This window comes from Trichosurus vulpecula, chromosome 7 (assembly GCF_011100635.1).
Source record: "Trichosurus vulpecula isolate mTriVul1 chromosome 7, mTriVul1.pri, whole genome shotgun sequence".
NCBI lineage: Eukaryota > Metazoa > Chordata > Mammalia > Diprotodontia > Phalangeridae > Trichosurus > Trichosurus vulpecula.
Window position 1 is genome coordinate 101,742,027 of NC_050579.1, and position 21,785 is coordinate 101,763,811.

At 36.8% G+C, this 21,785-nt stretch overlaps 1 protein-coding gene across 3 annotated transcripts in view; it reads left to right on the top strand.

The window, feature by feature from the left end:
* The window catches only part of IPCEF1 (interaction protein for cytohesin exchange factors 1), a 138,210-nt gene that overhangs the window by 25,251 nt on the left and 91,174 nt on the right, over window positions 1-21,785 (top strand). Inside the window, exons 4-5 of one of the 3 annotated variants that reach the window (XM_036766661.1) lie at window positions 15,596-15,632; window positions 16,318-16,487. In XM_036766661.1, coding sequence (XP_036622556.1) covers window positions 15,596-15,632; window positions 16,318-16,487 — 207 coding nt within the window. Of the gene's footprint in view, window positions 1-15,595; window positions 15,633-15,758; window positions 15,839-16,128; window positions 16,198-16,317; window positions 16,488-21,785 lie in introns of those variants that run through there. The other 2 variants (XM_036766662.1, XM_036766664.1) reach the window with 2 other exon arrangements.

Here is a 21,785-nt window from a genome sequence, read left to right on the forward strand (position 1 = left end):
CAGTCTCATTGCTGTCATTTTCTTACTCTAAGTCTAGCACCTCCCAGACTTAGTCTTGCCGTGGAGACATGCCACACTGAAATGCCAATACTGAAAGTTGCAAGATTTTAGCATCTTAGATTAGAGTTCAACAGTAATTACTGAAATAAAATTCTATTTTTGAGGAAGGAATTCAATCGCTCCATTTCCTTTAATTAAATCAGTGGCTTGTATTAAAGTTATTAAATATTGGAGGTTGTGAACAATGTGGATGGTGGGGGGAGGAGCACATTCTTGGTGAGGGTAACAGCATGGGTAAAAACACAGAGGTGGGAAAGTATGAGACTTATTCAGGGTACTCTGAGGTTTTCTTTCCTTTTCCTCCTCCCACAGATCATTTTACATATTTTTTTCAGTATAATATGCTTATAATGTCTGTTCTTATGTTGATATTTAAGTAGCAGAACAGTGATAATAATAATATTAAATATAGTTGCATCTTGCATTTCTGAAAAGTTGTATGTGAATCAAATGTTTGTAAATTATTATTTTGAATGCACTTGTGAGCTTTTTAAAAAGATGTCCTGTTTTTCATCCTTTTTGCAAACTGAAAGATTACATTCCAATCCAACTTTTGTGTAAGTCTGGAATTTCATGTATTGAATTTACATAAAGCAGGATGGGTTTTTTATATTTTTAATAACCAATACTATGGCAACAAGAAGGGGTTATGAATCAACCAGTCAACAAAGCCCCCTGTTGTTCCAGGCATCGTGTTAGACACTGGGCATATAAAGACAATAGTGAAAATAGAAGTTGTCCCCAGTGAGCAAAGAAAGTGTATGCATACATTGGCACAGCAGGAAGGGAAGCATCAAGCCTTTAAATGAGCCACTTTGTGAACTTCTTTTTCTCTCTTTGGTAGGTAATTCCTCTCCCCCAACCCCACCTCCTTTTCCCCTTTTTGATGACCTGGAGTTAGAGCAAGCTTGTGTACGCAGGGATGCTTCACTAATATGGTCCTATTCACTTTAAAGAGGCTCACACATCTGGAAGGGGATGACACCATACCCTTTCTTTTCTGCTATGTCACCGGCTGACTGAATTGTCAACTGCCATCAGACTAGCCAGAGACAATTTAAATTGGTGGCTATATCCAACTAGTGAATGTGATTCTTTCTGACAGTTCAGCCATCATTGACCCGGGATGGAGGAATGCTGAAGGATGCTATCCAAATCCTGCTGTCCTCTCTCCCTTTTCCCCTCTGCTTGTCAGACACAGGAAGAAGGTTGCTGGCAGCAGACTGAGGATGTAAAGCCCTGAAATGCCAAAGCACAGGCAGACATTACTGAATTCTCAGACTTCTGATGCCGACTCCCTCACTACTGGTAGGTACCTAGAGGGAAACAAGAAAAATGTAAGACAATACCTGCTTGTCCTCCAGTAGCTTACCATCTAATTATTTAATTGAGGAGATAACAAACAAACATAGAGCTACTAGAAAATTCAAGGATACATAGAACTAAGTCCTAATAAGAGAAGAGGTCTTCGAAAGTATGTTTATATCCCCATTAGAATATGAGCTCCCTAAAGGCAGGGACATCCTTTCCCCTCACCCCCCACTGCACCAGTCTTTGTATTCTCAATGCTTAGTGCAGTGTTTGGTTATAGTATGTGTTTAAAAGACAGTTGACTGACAAGTGGAGGTGAGGCAATTTTTAAATGCCATTTCAAAAGGAGTTAGTTGTTGCTTAAGTGGAAGTGGGTAAAAGTGTAGGCTGTGGGTAAATGACTTATCTTTTCCACTTAACTTTTCTTCCTTTGGGAGATGTTTACAATTTCATGACAAGTTAAAGTATGTGATAACAATTCTTCTTAGCCTTACTGCTAAGTTAGCAAAAAAGGCAGAACTTAGACTGCAGAGTACTTAATGGTACATGACAAAACCAGAAAGGAAATATATAAAAATAAAGTTAGTTCAGTGATTTCACACTCCTCTGAAGTGTTTAGGACACATATTCAGCAAATCCTATCATAAAAGCCAGGAAATACAGCATCTAAAGTACTTAGAGCCCCATAATGTAACCTATATGTCACATCTCATTTTCCTTTGATTAGACAGAGTGCTATTTCTTAATAAAGCATTTATGGAATGAGGAAAAGTACACGCTACTCAGCAAGCCATCTTTCTTCATTTATAGTAGATAAGCCGTTGAACTGAGAGTCTGGAAGATCTAGTTTCAAAGCCTGCCTTTTATACTTAGTGTTCTCTATGACCCTAGGGCAATTCACTGCTTCACTATTCTCTTTTGTAAAATGAGGGTACCAGTATTTCACCGCATAATCGTCGCAGATTTTGTGCCAACTTTTTTTTTTTCAAAAAGTGAGGTGAGAACCATTATGTGAAGCTTTCTTTAATTAAAAAAAATTGTGCTGGCACTACTTAAAAATCATTTATTACTAAACTGCATTGATAGCAGACAAACTGTACAGTTTAGCTAACATGGGAAGATGCAAGTCTTGCCATATCACATGACTTACTCTTGGGCGCTTCACCTACCCACCCACTCCCCTTGTGCCTATAGGTCTTCATTGGGTTGAGTGATAATACTCTTAGTACTGCAGCACTCTAAACAAACCATTCAAGTGACTTTCGGAAATACATTGACAATGCTGGTGGGATGAGAATTCTAGGCTGGCAGCTGGCAATGCGCTAGAGATAGATGTGTATCCATATGCCACTGGTGAATGTGTTGCTGCTCTGTTTACCTTTTAAATGACCTGATGAACATAATTTTATCATGGGACAATTACTCAATGAAAGGTTATAAACCAATTTTTGGGCTGAAAAAACAGGAAGCAAGATTATGTGGTGAAATACATTAATAACAGCTACCTCCCAGGGTTGTTGTGAGGATCAAATGAAATAATATATTGTGAAGAACTTTGTAAACTTCAAAGACTGATATAAATGCATTACTATTACTGTCCTTGATTGTCAGAGCCTTTAATTGGAAATAATAATTTTCTTTAAAATATATATATATTAAAACTTTTTACATTTTTTAAAGTTTTGATTTCCAAATTCTATGTCTCTCTGCTCCCTTCCTCTCCCCCACTCCTTCAATCAGATATAGGTTATTCATGTGCAATCATGTAAAACAGGAAATAATAATTTTCTTTATCAGAATTTTCTATTTTAAAGGTAGATCCTTAGAGCTATTGAAGAGTATTCATGAATATCTATATTTAATTTTGTTTTCTTTGTAATCAATATGCATATATATATATATATATCTTTGGTGTCATTGGGGTACAGATTGTGGACTTAAATCTTTTCCCCTCCCTTGAATGCTTATTATATTGACTCAGAATATGCCTACATGGTAGTGAGTGAGGGCCTTGGGAATATGTAATTGTAAAGTTTTGTTATAAGTTAATGAATGATTATACAGCCTATGTGTGAAAATCAGTCTTAGTAATATACAGTCACAACTTGACTGTGGAGTCAGCTAAATTGGGAGGTGCAAGACAAACAAACACAATTTTTGTGCCTGAATTATTCAAGTGAGTTTTATTCCTGTACTTTGACCTCAGTTATATACAGGGGTACCACTGTATTTTGAATCATCTACCTTTGAGCAATGACTAAACTTGGAAACTTCACAGAATCACAGACGCAGAGTGGGAAGAGACCTCTATCCCATCTTGTCCAATACATTCCCTGAAGAAGGAACCCCTCTATAAAATAACCTATGGATTAATGGTCACTTAATGGTTATCTTGTAAACCTTCAAACAACAACAGCAGCCAACCATAACAACCAAGAACATAAATAATAGGAAACATTGATTATTTATACAATGATTCCATTGTGATAAAAGGTTTGGCATTGCCACAGTGTCTCGTACTCATCAAATCCTCAATAAATGCTAGTGTACAAAAAAAATTAATAAATTACACTGTAAAGTTTAATCTTAAGGTAGCTGGGTGAATCCTTTCTGTTTTGTCTATAATGTTTCCATTGAGAAGAGGGAGCCTCGAATCTGGACAAGGTTCTGGCAATTAGTTGTGATCTTTGTTTGAAAACCATTATTGCACAACATCTCCTATCTGTCACAAACCCACAAGGGTGACTTACTTCAGACTGACACTGAGTACATTGGTTCTACTTCCTGTTTTGAGAAATAAGATGTAGCTGACATTCACTGAAGTTCTTAAGACAGTATTTTGTTTTCCATCTGAACAAATTCAGCTTTCAGGTCCTTGGAGTATAATAGTAGCTAACATTTACACAGTGCTCTAAGGTTTTCAATATGTTACCTCACATATATCTCACAATAACCCTGATACTATTATTATTCCCACTTTCCAGATAAGGAGACTGAGACTGAGTGGGGTTCAGTGACTTGTAATAGTTCATACAACTAGTGAGTGCCTGAAGCAGGATTGAAATTCAGGTCTTCCTGACTTAAAGTATGATACTCTATCTATTGGACCACCTGATTGCCAATTGGAAATTCCAACCTGATTGGAAATTCTATGATTTTCAACTTACAAAAGCCTATTAAGGATGGTAGGAGGGGTATTGTGGGGAGTTACAACCAGTTGGAGAAGTTCTTTGGATTATATACAAGCTTGGATTAGAAGGACCACTACCAGTGTGGATCAAAGTTTAAGGCTTCAGAAAAGAATAAATAAAATGCCATATGTATTTAAGAAATTAATCTGTAAACACCAACCCAATTCCTGATTGGAAGACCTGGGTTCGAGTTTCACTTCTGATACTTTTTGGATTTGTGACCCTGATCAAGTCTCTAAGTTGATAGGTGTGGTGACTTATAGGCAACTTTGTAGTACTGTAAGATGCAGAGAAGGTGCTAATCTATATTGGTAGAGGGAGTTTCTTCATTGAGAATTCTTTATACCAGTGCAATGATAGGTATGGAAAAAAGTATAATTTCCCCAACGCAAGTCAGTCTGCTCTCTTTCCCTCATTGATTTCAAGGTCCAGCTCAAGGTCCATCTTTAGTGTCTGAGAAAAATGGCTGTGCATTGGTGAGAACATTGAACTTGGAGTCAGGAAGTTCAGTTCATTGTTGTGTCTGACTCTTTGCGACGTCATTTGGGGTTTTCTTGGCAGATACTGGAGCAGTTGGCCATTTCCTTTTCCAGCTCATTTTCCGGATGAGGAAGAGGGTTAAGTGACTTGCCCAGGGTTACACAAGCTAGCAAGTGCCTTAGGCCACATTTGAACTCTGGAAGATGAGTCTTCCTGACTCCAGGCTCTGCACGCTCTGCACCCTGCCACCCTGAGTTCAAATTCTACCTTACACACTTAGCTGTATAACCCTGGGCAAGGTACTTTACCTCTTCTAGCCTTGGTTTCTTCATCTATAAAATGTGATAATAATAGCATCTACCTCACAGAGCGATGAAGATTAAATGAATTAAAGTATGTATAGTGCTTTGTAAACTCTAAAGTGCTATATAAATGCTAGCTATTATTACTATGGACTAATTCAATGGGATGACCATTCAACTGCAGGTCACAATATGGCTAATGTACATTTTGCATCTACTTGGTTTTTCTTGAGTCGATTAATAGGCCAATCAGTTTCAAGTGTCTATGAATCTAATTGAGGAAGTGCTTTAGTATTCTGGAACTTCATTCAATTTATTAATTCCATAAATATTTTTAAAGTGCCAGCTATGTACAAAGCGCAGTGCTAGGCTCAAATACCAAATGCTCAAATGAATCTGTGATTTCATCACTGTAGCCTCCAACGAGGATCAACCCATCCAGGCTTGATCCTCCTGTATTACTCTCATCCATATCGTCCTATAAATTTGCTGTCAGGCACTAGAGTGGAGTGACCCAATGTGCTGGTCTTTGAGTTTTCTTGACATAGAAAGAATAACATTGGAGTGCTTAAACTGTTCATAAGTTGCTTGGCCTATTTCTTTTCTGCTTGTGCATTTCTTTAACATAATCTGTACCGCTTCTTAATTCCTTGTACATAATATGTCCAGCTTGTTTATACTTACCACGTGCCTCTCCATTATGTTTTGAGTGATCTGCAGCTTCATCCAGAGAATGTAATATTCTTCAATTCATAGTAATGTAACATTCCCAAAAGATTAGGATTGAAAGGATTGACACTTATTTCAAGGAGAAATCTGAGAGAATTAAAAATATGACACAGTTTGCTGAGGGTAATCTCACCTGCTGTCTTTTTGCTGATCAATTATGGATGGATGAATCACATTGTCCATTTTCAGTGTCTGTCTAAGATGTGTATACTGATGGATAAATTCTATAGGTTGTCTGCCCAATGGGTTTTCATAATCAGAATTATAGGCATTCCTTATCCACTTGTTTTTATTTTCTGTGGGAATTGTTAGGCCAAACATGTTAAATGGTTTTGAATCTCATTTAGAAAGTTCTGAACTGTTTCAAGGATTGCTGTAATCCGCATAATGTCATCTGTAGAAAGAATCATCTGGAGGATTTTGCCATATATAACAAAACCTTCAACTTGGACTGTACATTATTTTTTCCTCCACATCAATGGCATCCCTTTAGTGATCAGGTATCTTTAGTGAACAATTGATATAATGTCCAGACAGTGTCAGACAAGGTTATTTCTGTTGCATTTTTCATGGAATCTTGTATAATTTTGTCATATGCATAGGAGACCCCTTATAGGACGTTATACTTTAAGAAGGTATTTTGCTGGACCCAAACAAATGCTCTTTTTAATAATAGAAAACAATTAGCATAGCGAGATCCTATATTATTTACATCTTTCAAGTAATAATAGATTGTAAAGATGTAGTCTCCTGTAAAATATACCTTGTAAGAGTCTTTCTGTTGCTTTTTCGTACCTTTATAAAGAGTGCTCCAATGACTGCGTAGCCCATCTATTTATTGCTCTCTTATCAGTGATCATCCTTCTTGGATTCTTTTTTATTTTTACATTTTATATTTAAATTTATTTTTATTCTGAACTTAAATAAGTGGAACATTTTCCTATACATTGTAGAATTGTAGAGCTTGCTTTTCTTTTGAAGTATATAATAAATTCAATACAAAACTTTGAAAACTGTCCTTATTGTGATGACTTCTGGTTTCCCTCCTTTCTTTTTTTTTGAAGGAGTATATGAGAAATACTCTGTTGCAATTTTCCTCTCCCTTCAACTTACCTCCCAAAATGAAAAAAAACCCAAACCTTTGTAATAGATATCCATAGTTAAGCCAAACGAATTCTGACATGAGCTGGGTCCAAAAATGTGTTTCATTCTGCGTTCCAAGTCCAATACCCCTTTGTCAAGGAGCTAGGTAGCATGTTTTTTTCATCAGTCTTCTGCATTTATGGCTGGTCATTTCATTGCTCAGAGTTCTTAAGTCTTTCAAAATGATTTTTCTTTTTAAAGTTGTTAATGTATACACTGTTCTGCTCACTTCTCTCTGCATCAGTTCACATAAATCATTCCAAGTTTCTCTGAAACTGTCCCTTTTTGTAATTTCTAATGGTGTAACAATATTTAGTTACATTAATATACTATCATTCTTTTCCTAATTGATGAGCACCCCCTTTAGTTTCCAGTTCTTTGCTACTGAAAAGAGCCAGGTATAAATATTTTGTACAGCTCTTTCCTTTTTCTCATTCTTTGATCATTTTAGGGTACAGGCCTAATAGTAGTGTTGCTGGGTCAAAGGTTATGCCTTCTTGACTTCACTGTGACTTCTGACTCTATTAGTCAGAAGTTACTCTTTCCTTCTGGACGCACTCTCCTCTCTGTTTCCATGGTACTAATCTATCATGGTTCTCTTATTAACTCTATCACTAATCCTTCAAATTCTTTCTGGCATGATTATCATCAGTGCTCCCAAACCCCACCCCCTTTGAGTGGTTATACCACAGGGCTCTCTCCAAGGACTCTACTCTCTATCTCTTTGGAATTTCATTAGTGCCCATGAATTCAATTATTATCTTTGTGAAGATGATGTCCAAATCTCCATTTTAGCCCTTATCTCTTTCATGATCTCTGTCCCTTCTTCTCTATTTGTTGGTCATCTTTATTTGAATGTCCCACAGGCATCCTAAATACATAATGCCCAAAACAGAACTCATTATCTTTCCTTTAAATTTTTGCCTCAACTTTTTGTTTTTGCTGTTTTTGTTGGCATCACTATTTTCCCAGTCACCCAGTTTATAAACTAGGAACAATCCTTAATTCTTCTTTCTCATTCATACTCCTACGTTGCCAAGACTTGTTGATGCTACCTACACAACATCTCTTGTATCTGTCACCTTCTCTCCACTCCCATAGTGGTTCAGGGCCTCATGAACTCTCCCAGGGAGTACTGTAATAACCTTTTAAAAATTAGATTTCCTTCTTCCATTCTCTCCCCACTCCAATCTTTTCCCTACTCATCTACCAAATTGATATTTCTAAAACACATTCAACTTTGTCCCTTCCTAATTTAAGAAACTTCAGTGGCTCCCCATGGCCTCTAGGATCAAAGACAAACTTGTCTGTTGGAACATTTCAATCTGGCTTCAGCCTATCTTTTTAGGCCGATCACACATTGCTCTCCCCAAAGTAACTACATGCTTTTCTCCATAAATAGCTTTTCATTTCCTGCCTTCATGCATTTACGCTCTTCTATCTCCCTTTTATTACTTCTCCCTCTTGGAACCCTTACTGTTTTTCAAAGCTCAATCCAATGGCCATCTCTTTGGAAATACCTTTCCTAATTTCTCTGATTGACAATGTGCTCCCATTTCTACTAATCTGCATTTATTTTGTATATTTAACATCTTGTTACAATAATTAACTTGTTTAAAGCCTGGGGCAATATAATGACCTTTAAGGCCCATATAGTTCCCTCTTCTGTACTTTTAGGGAGTTTATTTTAGATTAAAAGTTTTGGGTTCAATCTTTGAGCCACTAGTTAGTAAAATTCAGGGGTATTCAGGGAGGACTAGCACCTCTGCTGCGAGGGCTTGCTGAGCCCTTTCTAGGGTCATCTACTTGTGGTGTCCAATTTCACCCAGCTCTCACCTGTGGCTCCAAGAAGTTGTAGCATGTGTAGTGGTCATGGTAAGCCATCTGGGCAGATGGGCTAAACCAGGCTTGAAGATAACCAACTGGCCTCAAACTTGTAAATGAATCAGGGAGATGTCTACCCTAAGCATGTGAAGACTTCCCCCCAGTGGAAAGGGCAGATGAGAACAATTTGTTCCAACAGCCATGAAGGTAGTTAAAGCAAATACTGTGGACTGCTTAAAGCCTGATCAGGCATCTAAGATGCCAAGGTCATCTACTATATCCTAGGCCATTGCCAGTTGTCTTGACTTTTGTTCTTGTCATTGGTCTTCAATTGCTCAGGAAGAGAGAGTTAGGTTGATGACTTTATGCAAATTCCGCCTCACTTAAATCATAATTCACTGCAAATCAAGATGTCACTTTTGATGTCATTAATCTTATTTGAAAAATAAAGGATGAACAAATAAAATTTGTAATATTTAGACAGAATTTGGGCTCTCTGCCTAAATTTACATTTCTTTCTAGTTCTAGTTAACTCTTGGCCAATTTGTGGTTAAGGAAACATTTAGATTACTGGAAATATTTATGTAATGAACTAGCAGATCATGTCATATCTGTAGAAAGAAAATCACTGGGAAGGAAAGTTGGAGAAAGAGTAGATTTTTTCTTGGGAACTCCCCCAGTCCTTGAGTAAGTGGCATCAACTTGGGTGTTTTGCCCTGAGATGTCTATCGAGTTAATATTCCTTGATATTGTCCTTTTCTGCCACAGCTCAGTCCTATCAACTCTCTTTTCTCTGGTTGCCCCAAGACTGTTGGGTTGTTTTTTGTTTATTTGTTTTTTTGCCTTAACTCTGTATAAAGTGGCTTCTTCCTCTCCCCTTCCAACCTCCAGAATCCCTATGTGGTTCTGAGATAACACTTTCCCTTTATACAAATTGCTGAGGGGATGGCCAAAGCTATCAAGTAATGGATTTGATTGATTCCAAGCAGTGAATAGGTCTTGTTCACATCATCGGTTTAATTCAAGAAGTATTCTTACTTAATAAAAGTAATCACTTGTAAGTGAGGGAGATAATTAATTGAGTCCCACCCTTACATATCTATCTATCTATCTATCTATCTAATATATAGCTATATATCTATCTATCTATCTATCTATCTATCCTTTACTTGTTTGTGGACATGCTCTATCCCCACGCTAAAATGTGATATCCTTGAAGGTAAGTAAAGTTTCACTTGTGTATTCCTAGCACATATAATAGTGCCTTGTATATTATAGGCACTTAATAAATGCTTGATGATGTTATTAAATTATTCTCAAAAAAGTTTATATAGATGGGAAAGTAGGCATATCTGTCAGTAGTTCTCAATATCTTCTCAATCCCTTTTATTTTGGCAATAACAAAGTCTGTAATTTCTTCCCCCCACGCCTTTAGGATATTTAGAATATTTGCCTCTTTCAGGTACCTTGCCCATTAATGCCTTGCTGTCCTCAAAATTGTGTCACTCCCATCACAGATCTCCTCTGTGTATATCTGACCTAGTTCAGATGCTTTTCCCATTTCAGTTTTTTTTCCAGTGCTATTTCCCCTTCCTATCTAATCACATCTGGGATTGTGATGCATGCTGGTTTTGCTGTCCAACGGTGAAAAGAGTTTGTTGGAAAAATCTTTACTGATATTTTACACCTTTCTTTGGTTCATTATTCTTCTTCCCATTTCATCCTCAAATGCCTGATGGATGGAATTACTTACTTTGGACTATTGCCAAGCTTCCTTTAAACTTTTTCCCTCTGTGGCTTCTTGATGTTTTACAAGGTAATAGTGCTCATAATCTTTCACCATCCATCTTTGTAAGAGATTTAGTCTTAACTGATATTGTACTTGGTCATCATATTTCTTTGCTTGTCAAAGAAATTAAATAAGTCAGGCACTAGGACTAGGGATATGAGGGTAAAAACAACACCACCTCTGCTGTCAAGGGATTCATTGTCCTTACAAGGTTATCTATCCCTCAATAAGAGTACTCAGAGTGATGAACCCTATCAAACATAAATCACTGTTTCCTTTGGATTTTGCACCAGACAGCTGAGTTCTGGTCTTACACCAAAAGGCAAAAACATGGTCCTTGCCATCAAGGAGCTCATATTCTAATGGGAGGTGACAATGTGCAAAAAATTGTACTTTCAAGTTATATACAGTGTAAGTGTAAGTCTTTATATCCTTTGTAGGCTCTTAATAAATGCTTATTGATTGAACAATTTGTTGTTTAACTGAGTGTGAATTTTCAGGAAGTTAGTAAAAATTAGAAAATATATTTTTGGATTTAAGAAAAAAATATGAGAATTATCAGTTACTCAGAAGCTTTATATCTCTCTATCATGAAAACTTCCTTCAATAAGTTGTAGGACACTGAACTTGGAAGCACCATACATCCCAAAGAATAAAATTTACTATAGTTTAATTTCAGAAAAGGACTGGTTTCCAATTTGGGATTCTGCCTTCCCACAGTCAGATTATTGACTAACTAGAGCAAAGGTCAAGAACAAACTCAAATTAGAAGAAAGTATAAAGCTCAGAAGATACTGCATGAAATTGCAGCAGTTTCAACCTGACCTATTTAAATAAGCTATTGACTCTGATAAAAGGGAAATGGATGTGGATTCTGAGTATTCATTTCTCAGAATAGTTAGCCAATATGAAGGAGGCCCAAAGGACTCAGATAAACCTTGGTCCCCTTGCCAAGTGAAGAGACAAGTGCCAAGACCAGTGCCATAAGCCAATTTTCAATACATTATGGAGAGCAATGGAAGTTTATGAATGGTCAAAAGCAGTGGAAGGGAAAATAAATCCATAGAAAGCTTAGCATGAGACCCAGATAGGCCAGATTATCCCCAAGGGTATGTAGAAATGAAACTGAAAGAACAGCAAGTATCCATGAAAAAGAACAGATTTGCTAATGTTTTATAAAATGATTTATTCTCATCATTGATGACAATGGAACCACCACTTTTGGACTCAACACCTCAGTATCCCATGTGCTATACAAAGAAATGGACATAGTGTTAAGAAAATGAATTTGGGAGGAGTTGATAAATCTGGTGAAATATATACAGAAGAAAACCATATTAGAGGTGACAATTTTAGAAGAATGCAGAAATATATTTTAAATATCTCAAAAGTTATCCAAAAATATGAAAAAGGATAACAGATGGTATTATTACTAAGAAAATGGAAACCCAGGAGACATTGGCAACTTAATAACTCATATGCCTACTTTATCATCTTAATAAAATCTTTAATTGGATAGTCTATGCATGTAAGAAGGGTATCTATGATGAAAATATAAGAAGGAAACAAGGTAGACTTTCATGGTTAATATTCCACCATATATCACATCTTCTCAGTTATGCAATTTATTGAGTGTTATAGAGAACACAAGATTGTACTGTGCCCATCGGGCATCGTATTGCTTATTGTTGCTAAATAACTGATTTCAACGGTACCAAAATTATGATGGGTATAGGATTGGGAAGTATAAGAATGAGGTGTGATTTTTCCATTGTATACTGAAAGGTACTTTGTACATAGTAGGTCCTTAATATTTGTTGAATAAACAACTGAATGATTTTTTCCCCCTGGCTTTGTGCTCCTCAGAAATGGCTCTTGCTTACCTCTTTTTGTCATTCTCTTTTGCATTGTTGGCATTGTAGTGCCATTGCTCTTAAATCCCTCCCCTGAGAGCCACAATCTTTTTTTCTAGCCTCCTTTCCATTATGAATTCTATTTGTCCAGGAGCTTGTTCAAAGCTAGGTTAAATATACTTGCCTTACAGGGGTGTTGTGAAGAAAACACTGTAAACCTTGAAGTTCTGTTATTATTAACCAATCTAATGAACTTATCTGGGCCAAAGTTTTAATGAGTGCTAATCATTTCCTGTGTTACTTCTCTCCTGTAATTTGTTGCATCTTAATGGAGGACTCCTGGAGACAATATAAAGAATGAGTTCTCACTTTTTTTTTGATCTAAGAACCCCTTTACACTCTTAAAAACTGAAGACTCCAAAGACCTTTTGTTTATTTGTGTTATTTCTATTGATATTTATTGTCTTAGACATCAAAACCAATAAAATTTTAAAATTCATTTTAATTCGTTTAAAAATAACAATAGACTCTCTGCTACATGTTTACACAGATAACAATTCTTAAATGAAAATTACTACATTTTCCAAAACAAAAAAAAATTAGTGAGAAGAGTGGCATTGTTTTACATATTTTTACAAATCTCTTTGAAGCTGATCTAATAGAAGACAGCTGGATTCTTTGCTTCTATTTTCAATCTGTCGCAATGTGTTATTTTGGTTGAAGTATATGAAGAAAATCTGGTCTCACATAGATATGTTATTGGAAAAGGAAGGTTTATTTTAATAGCCTCTACAGATAATTGTACACATTTTTCTTTGATACACCAAAATTCTAGGAGTGGTAGGTAGTTCCTTAAAGGTTCATTGCAATGTGGTTTCTGACGTTTCTTAGCATTATTATGAAAATTTTTTTGATGTCATGGACCCCTAAAAAAGTCTCCAGGACCCCCAGGGGTGGTAGGACTATGCTTGGAGAACCACTGATCTAAAGTAATTTCCTTACTGGTATGGGTTTAACATCAAGTTGACTAGTCAGTGGGGATGATATATCAAGGGTAATGGGCTTGGCAGTGGCTTTGAATTAGCCTCAGAACACGTGATTGCTCAGAGAAGCTCTTATCCTGGTAATAGTACTACTTACATACATACGTCTCAGGGAACTCATAAAAAATAAGCAAATTCCTTTGTTGTTGCTTGTTCTCAAATGGCAAATCTTGGGATTTCGAACTGGATAGAGCACTGCACTTGGAGTCATGAAGACCTGAGTTTAAATCTGACCTTAGAAACTTACTAGCCTTGTGGTACTGGGCATGTAGCTTCTCCTCTGCTTGCCTCAGTTTCCTCATCTGTAAAATGGTAATGATTATAGCATCAGTGACCCTGGGTTGTTGTAATGACAAAATAAGATCTTTGTAATGTGTTTTGCAAACCTTATTGTGATAGATATTATAGCTACTTATCTAATTCAAAATTGTTTTTTTGTGTTTATTTCTTTTACTAGCCTTAGAATAGAAATGCAATATATGAATATTAAAAAAGTCCAGGAAATTGAAACCAAGCTGTTTATTTTCATTATCATTGCTGAAAGAAATATGACTTTGAATTTCAGAAAGCGACTGAGTCTTAAAATATTTTTAAAAAGTTCAAAGCATTCATGTCTATTATGCCTACAAGCATCTTGTGTCATGCACCTGATACTTGTACAATACAAGAATACACATCACAGCAAACTGTAAAAAATTACTTACGAATTTCTCTCATTGAATCTTCAGTTCCTGAGATTTTTCTTTGGGCTATGCATATTCCACACTTATTAACGTTAAAGGGCAAGTCATTACACATATTGATTCTGTATAAGTAATGCTGAACAAATGCAAATTTTAAAAGTGGGAGTTTCCCAAAGAAGGACAAATGAAGGACATTTGCTATAGAGAGAAGTTAGAGGAAGACAAGAAGGGAACTATTGGCTAAAATAGCTTTTGTGTTTTCTACATTAATGATAACTGGGACTTTAAAAAATTGAATCATATATGTGTGTACAACATAATTACATCTCAGATAAATTTGAAATGCAATAAACCTTGTCCATTTTCATATAATATCTATATGTACATATATAATATTTGAAATAATATTTTAAGGTAGAGGTTGACTGTGAATTTATCCTTTGTAGAATATATTTACAGCAATGAGTCTCATATAAGGAGAATATAAAAGGAAATAGGTTTCAATTACAACAGGAGAGGTTAAGTTCAAATATGAAGAAGATTTTTTGGATAGGAAAGTTGGATAAATACAGATGTGTTACCAAGGAAGACTGGAATTTCCCTTTCTGGAAGTTATTTACCTGATGTGATTTTAGTACAACCCTATAAGATGTGGTTTCAATGACAGTCCTGTAATTGCATAACCTGTCTTGTAACCCTTTCAATGTTTATTTAAAAGCCAATAAGCCAATCAGCACTTAGAAACTTTAAGTAGTGAGAAGGGTTAAAGGGTAAGACTTCATTTTCCCAGCTCAGGAGAAAATGAAAAGTCTTTATTATTATAAATACATATCCGTTTATATATTTTCCTTTAAAGAACAGTATTACTCTCGACTCAAAAGTACTAGTGAGAAAAAACTGCTTGTGGGTGGAAACAGGAAACATTAGTGATAAAAACAAAGTAACATTTTTTTTTCACGTTCAACTCTATGTACCTCAATTCTAATTAGCCCTTTTTATGCTTCAGCTGGTAGCTTTCCTTTATCTCCAAGTGAAGAATCGTTATTGTATTTTGTATTTATTTTATTGTTTTTGAAGATTCTATCCTGCACGTGAACACCACCACCTCCTCCCTCCTTCTCTCCTTTACAAATGTTACAACATAATCAGAAATTTCCTCTTTTCTTTCCTTCCTGCACTTCCTGCAGGTTCCCTTGCGTCAGAAGCCGAGGAAGAAAACTCAAGGTATTGTAATAAGAGCTCTCATTTGGTCCTTTATTATTTATGGCCATTATTATCATTTTGGATGTCTTCTTTGGGATCCGATTTTTTTTTTTGCCTGTCTGAATATCGTGAGCCTGGGCTAGTTGGCAGGCAGCTTGACTCGTGGTTATTTTTCCATCGCTTCTGAGAAATGACGACATGCTGTTCCTTTGGATTAATCCCTTGTGGTATGTCAGTAGGGCTTGGAGATAGTAGAATTGAGAGCCTGGGAAGTAGCTTTACGCTTAAATGGGCATTAGCCCGCACACTTCTATTGCATAACTGCAGCTCTGGTGGCTGGCTGCATGCGGCTAAGCTGTGCAGTCATATGCCGGGTGGTCTAATGCACTTTATTTTCTAATTTACCCTGTCCAATGGCATGGAGTTTTTTTTTTTTTTTAAATACCACTCATATGCTGAGCACTGTTCCTTCCTTGTTGTTTCATTTGTGATACCTTTTATATAGAAGGGATGCATTTTGAAAGCTAAGGCACCCAAGGAGGTGGGAATTTGTATGGCTCAGACTTGTTCTCCAGGGAACTCTGGGGTGCGTGATATAGCAACTTAGAGGCATTGGCTTTAAGTAATTGATTATTTGAACAGGATCTTTCTCGGGCTTCCCTGAGCACAGAATAATCACTTCATTCTTGGTTTGAATACTGTGCAGGTTTCTTCACAATGAGCCGGAGGAGGATATCCTGCAAAGATCTGGGACACGCTGACTTCCAGGGGTGGTTATACAAGAAAAAGGAAAAAGGCACCTTCCTCAGCAACAAATGGAGAAAGTTCTGGGTTGTGCTCAAGGGGGCATCGCTGTATTGGTACGGCAATCAGATGGTGAGTGCGCTTTCCCCCTAAGCCCCTGAGCTCTGCTACCTGAGAGCTGCTGCTGGGGCAGGGCATGGCTCCAGGGAGTCCAAGGGCAGGCTCCACTCTGAGCAGAGGAAGTGATTCCTCAGTGGATTGACTGACACCTTGTAGAACCCCTTCTGCATCAGTAAAATTGTGAGAAAGGTAATCTTGTTTTATCAAGACAAAACCTCTCCACCGTGCTTTTGCCTTAAAACTCTAAGCCATTTGTGGATGGGGCTTTCAGATTTCATCAGTTAATTCTGGAAACGATTTCCTTCATTTCAGATGAAAGATACTCAAGGATGATAAATAGAAAAGGAAAGATAAGAAGAGCAAAACTCCCGGGGGGGGGGGTGTCTCTGCCTAATGGGCGCATGGCATGTATGTTGCAGATTGTTGATTTAAGAGAGACAGTTACAGTTTATACATTACTTTTGCTCTCCTCTTCCTCCTCTTCTTCTGTATTGTGAAACTTGTTATCAGGGTAGTTAACAGCTATTTCAACTTTGTGTTTTGTCCTGTTGTTTAGGGTTTTGTCACAGATGGATGGCATTAAGCCACACTGTCCCTTTCTTGTAACATACTGCTTTGCCTGCTCTTGATGAAATGCTTGGGAATTCAGTCAGCCTTTAACAGCTTGATTAAAATATTATGGCCTGCTTCACAAACCAGATTTCAGTTGTATAGGGCCAGAAATAAGTATGTTTTAGAAGGAGTCAATATTTAGAATTTACAGTTGTGTAGAACTCTGTTTTCCTCACTTCTGTCTTGCTAGGCTGATAGTATTATTTCCGTTTTATGGATGAGAAAATTAAGGCTCAGAGATTAGCTGGCATATCTACAGTTACATAGGTAGTATTAGAATTTAGAGTTTAAACTAGGTCTCCTGACTTCAAGTAGAATAGTCAAAAGATCACTGGCTTTGACTTCGGAAAACCTGGATTAGAATTCCACCTCTGACAATTACTACCTTTGTTAATTTGGGCAAGTCATGTAACTTCCCTGGGCCTCAGTTTCCTCTTTTGTGAAGTGGAGGGGGATTAGATGACATGGCCTCTGAGGTCCCTTTTAGATCAGTGATTTTATAACTCTAGGTCTAAGGTTCTTTCCCTTATATCATGCTGACTCAGAGGGAAGGCATCTTTTTTCCCATGAAATCGTGAGCACCTTACTTATATGTTATTAAATGCATATATTAGCTATAAGTCTTTGGAAGATAGCATCCGTTAATTAAAAAAAGCACCCTTCTCTACCAAACATTAGGAATTAAAAAAATAATGCTCTCCAGTGGTTATGTCTATATTCATATGCATGTGTTAAGCTTCCTAATTTTAGAGCATGAAACTTTGTACATGAGTTGATGGATTTCCAACAAAATGCTAGTATTTGATTGTGGGCAAAATCTTGAGCTGACACACTTCACTTACCAGGTACCTATAAAGGATGTAATTTTAAGATATTATATTTCACTGGATTAGAGATGATAATAACAGCTCAAATTTATAGACATTTTAAGACTTACAGAGTGTTTTTCTCAGCACAATCCTGTAAAATAAACAGTTTATTTTACAGATGAGGGAACTGAGTCTGATAGAAGTGAAGTAATTTACTTACATTCACACAGCTAGTTACGTAGTAGATTCAAGACTTGAATCTAGATCTAACCTCAAAGCTAATGGTCTTTCTATTATACTATACTGTCTCAGTCAATAATCTAGATTTTACAGATATGCAAAAAATATATTTTCCAGGAGAAAATAGGTTAGTGGGAAACTTTGCATTCTAAGGAATATATATGAGAAAGACAGAGTGGCTTAGTGGATATGGTACTACACTTAGATACAGGAAGATCTATTTTCAAATCCCACCTCAGGCACTTATTAGAAGTGTGACTTTGGGAAAATCAGTGCCTCAATTTCCTTATACATAAAATGAAAGAGTTAAATTTGATAGCCTCTAAGATCTTTTCTAGTTCTAAATCAAATCTTTTGCCTATTGCTATAAATGTGTTCTAAGCCACAGGGATTAGAGATGTGCTCTGGCTGGTCCACCACTGACTCCTTTTGCTTTGATTTTTCCTTATAAAAGGGCTGCATAATTTTGGGTAGCTATTCACTGTTTTATGTGTATTTAGCTTCTCTTATAGAGTTGATTAATTGGGCCATAGGTTTGAAAGAGCCCCTCATTGAGGAAGAAAGTAAGTTCACAATTGTCCATATACTTTTCTTCCCTGTCCCTGATGTTACCCTAATTTTTCAACCTGGAGGAACAACACTCAAGTTCCAGAACATTAGCTTGGATAGTTATGATGACCAGTTTCAGACAGAGATACTGCTAGCACTTTTGTGGGATTTATTACATTAAATTGGTCATTTATAGAAAAGATACCTCCTCCTCTGACCCCACCCTAATTATTTTTTTTTCTCATGGAGGAAGAGTCACCAGTGAATCATTAGTTGACATTCATAATCTGGCCATCAAGTATTAGTGTAAAGTACAAAACAAGAGTAGAAAACACATGCTTTGTCAAAGGTTACATTTATTTTCAGCCTCTAACAGAATTCAGTTTTAGTAATGTCGTTGGGAGCTGTTCTTTTGGTACCTCTGATCAAGTCATTAGACAAGGTCCTGAGCCACCTTCTTTCCTGTTTCCTTTCAAATTCTTTATGTTTGCCCAGTGATGAGTCCTGTCACTCACTGGTTCGTTTCTGGGTTGGTTGAGAGAAATGAATCCTTCTTTCAGTTCAAGTTTAAGTAAAAGGATTAAGGTCACCATGATTTTTCTCAGAAGTTTTATGTTTAAAAGCAAGAGAAGTAGAACTGAGGTCTTCCACAAAAGCCCCAATTTTCCCAAGAATAGCCCTGACAGAAAGTGGTACATGTAGCTTCTCTAGGGAGGTTTCTTAAAAATTTGCTGTGCTTAATTCTTTCAAAATCCCAAACCTTGATGGGTTCATAAGGATATGGCTTAAATTGGGGCACTATTTCTCAGTATCCCAGATCTAAGATTTTTTTTTTTCCTTTTCTGCTTGCATGGTGTAATTGGTTGGGGAGGTTCAAGCATATATGCCATGGAATACAGTCTCTTTAAAATGGTTGTGTTTATGGAATAATAGAAAGAGCAAGATTTGAAATCAGAGGAGCTGAGTTCAAATACTACCTCCACCACTTAGTATCTGTGGGAACTTGGGAAATTGATTTTGTATCTCTTTCCTTTCATTTCCTCATCTGTAAAAATGAAGGGAATTTGGGATGGGGGGAGACTAAATGACCCAAAAACTATAATTTTTTAACTTAAAGGAGAAAAAAACTAAACCAAACCAGCTTTGCAGGGTACTCCCCATTTTTTAAAAATAATATCCCATGAAGGTCCCAGATATAGAAATTTACATGAGTTGGATAAAAATGTCGCCTTTGTAAAACTCTTCTTGATCCTTGGTATATGGGGACTTAAATGGGTTTTGTATTATAATCTAGACCAGTGATTCTCAAACTTTATGGGCTCAGGTCTGCTGTAAAATCCTTCAAATTATTGAGAATCCCCCAATAGCTTTTGTTTATATGGGCCATAATTGTTGATATTAACTGTGTCATAAATTAAAACATCTTGGTATTATTGTGAAGATAATTTTGACCTTGTTGGTTCCCCTGAAAAGGGTCGCAGGGACCCTGAGGCATCACATGCTGAGAACTGCTGATTTAGACAATTTTTAAGCTCAAATTTACCATGGACTTTCCAAAACTTGAAAATGACAGCGGCTACAGGGCCTACCCTCCCTATCTAGTAGAACTAGGCAATGAAGATGGATTTGAGAACATGAAAACAAGGATTTGGAAAGAAGGAAAAGTGAAACTACCTAAATAAGCATACGTCATTCCCCTTCTTAAAAACTTCTAGTAGTTTTGTATAATAGAAACTCCTTAATCTGAATTTTAAGGACTTTTACAATCTGACTCCCACATATCTTTCTTCTAGCAATTCATACTACTACTCTTCACAAATTCTAAATTCTAGCCAAATTAAATTATCTTTTTCACACCATTCTCTAAGTCTGGAATATATCCCTTCTTCATAGCCGACTCTCAGAATCTTTCAAGGCTTAGTTAGGGTGCCACTTCCTACAAGGAGCCTTCCTTGATTCTTCTAATTCTTGGTGCTTCCTCCTTACTCAATTTTTAGTATCTTATATTTATTTGTGTGTATTTTGTTCCCCCTTCCATCTCCAGGAGAACATCTTTAAGGGCAGGGACTGATTCTTCTTTGTTTTTAATCCTCAGCAGCTAACTCAGCGCCTGGCACATGATGTGTGCTTACTACATTTTAGTTGAACTGAGTTGTTGAATTGTGAAAATAATTAACCATTTGACCAGCATTATTAATCACTTGTTAAATGCCAGATTTGGTAGTAAGTACTAGGGATAGAAGGTACAATGCAAGAAGTCCCTTGCTTTCAAGTAGTTTCTATTTTGCTGTGGGAAACAATATATTCACAGTTAAGTAAATGAAGTGTATGTATAGAATAAATTTAAAGTGATTTGGGAAAGGAGGGAGGATTTTACCAATGATGAGAGTCAGGATGAGCCTCTTAAAATAGGTCAGCCAGTCAGTCAACAAGCATGTATTAAGTGTTCGCTAAATTCCAGACGCTTGCTGGGAGCTGGCAAGTTGAGCCTAGCCTTGAAGGGAGTTTTGGGTCACAAGAGGCAAATGTGAGGATGAGATCATATTGGGCATATGGACAACCTGTGCCTCTGCAGAGTCAGGAGATAGAATGTTTTATAGAGAGAACAGTAAGTAGGTCAGTTTGGTTGGACTATAGAATTGGTGATAGTGGACAGAGAAGTAATGTTTAATCACCTGGAGAGACAGGTTAGAGTCAGTTGGTGAAGGAAATGTCAAAGAAATTTGCATTTCATCCTAGAAGCAATGGGGAGCCCCTGGAGCTTCTTGAATGTGGGATTATCTCAGTTATATTTGTGCTTCAGGAATATCAATTAGGTAGGGATATCAATCTCTGAGTAGAGAAGAGATTGAAGAGGGAGCAGACTGGAAGCAGGGAGGCTTACACTATCATGATGAGACTATGGGGTGGTTGCAACGGGAATGGAGAGAAGGTGACCTATAACAGGGATGTTGGGGAAGAAGAATTTATGAATCTTGTTGATTGATTAGAATTGGAGTATACATATATATTGTGAACCTGGGTGACTAGAAGAATGGTGATGCTATTAACAAGAATAGGGAAATTAGGGGGAGGTGAAAATTTAGGGGGAAATGCAGTG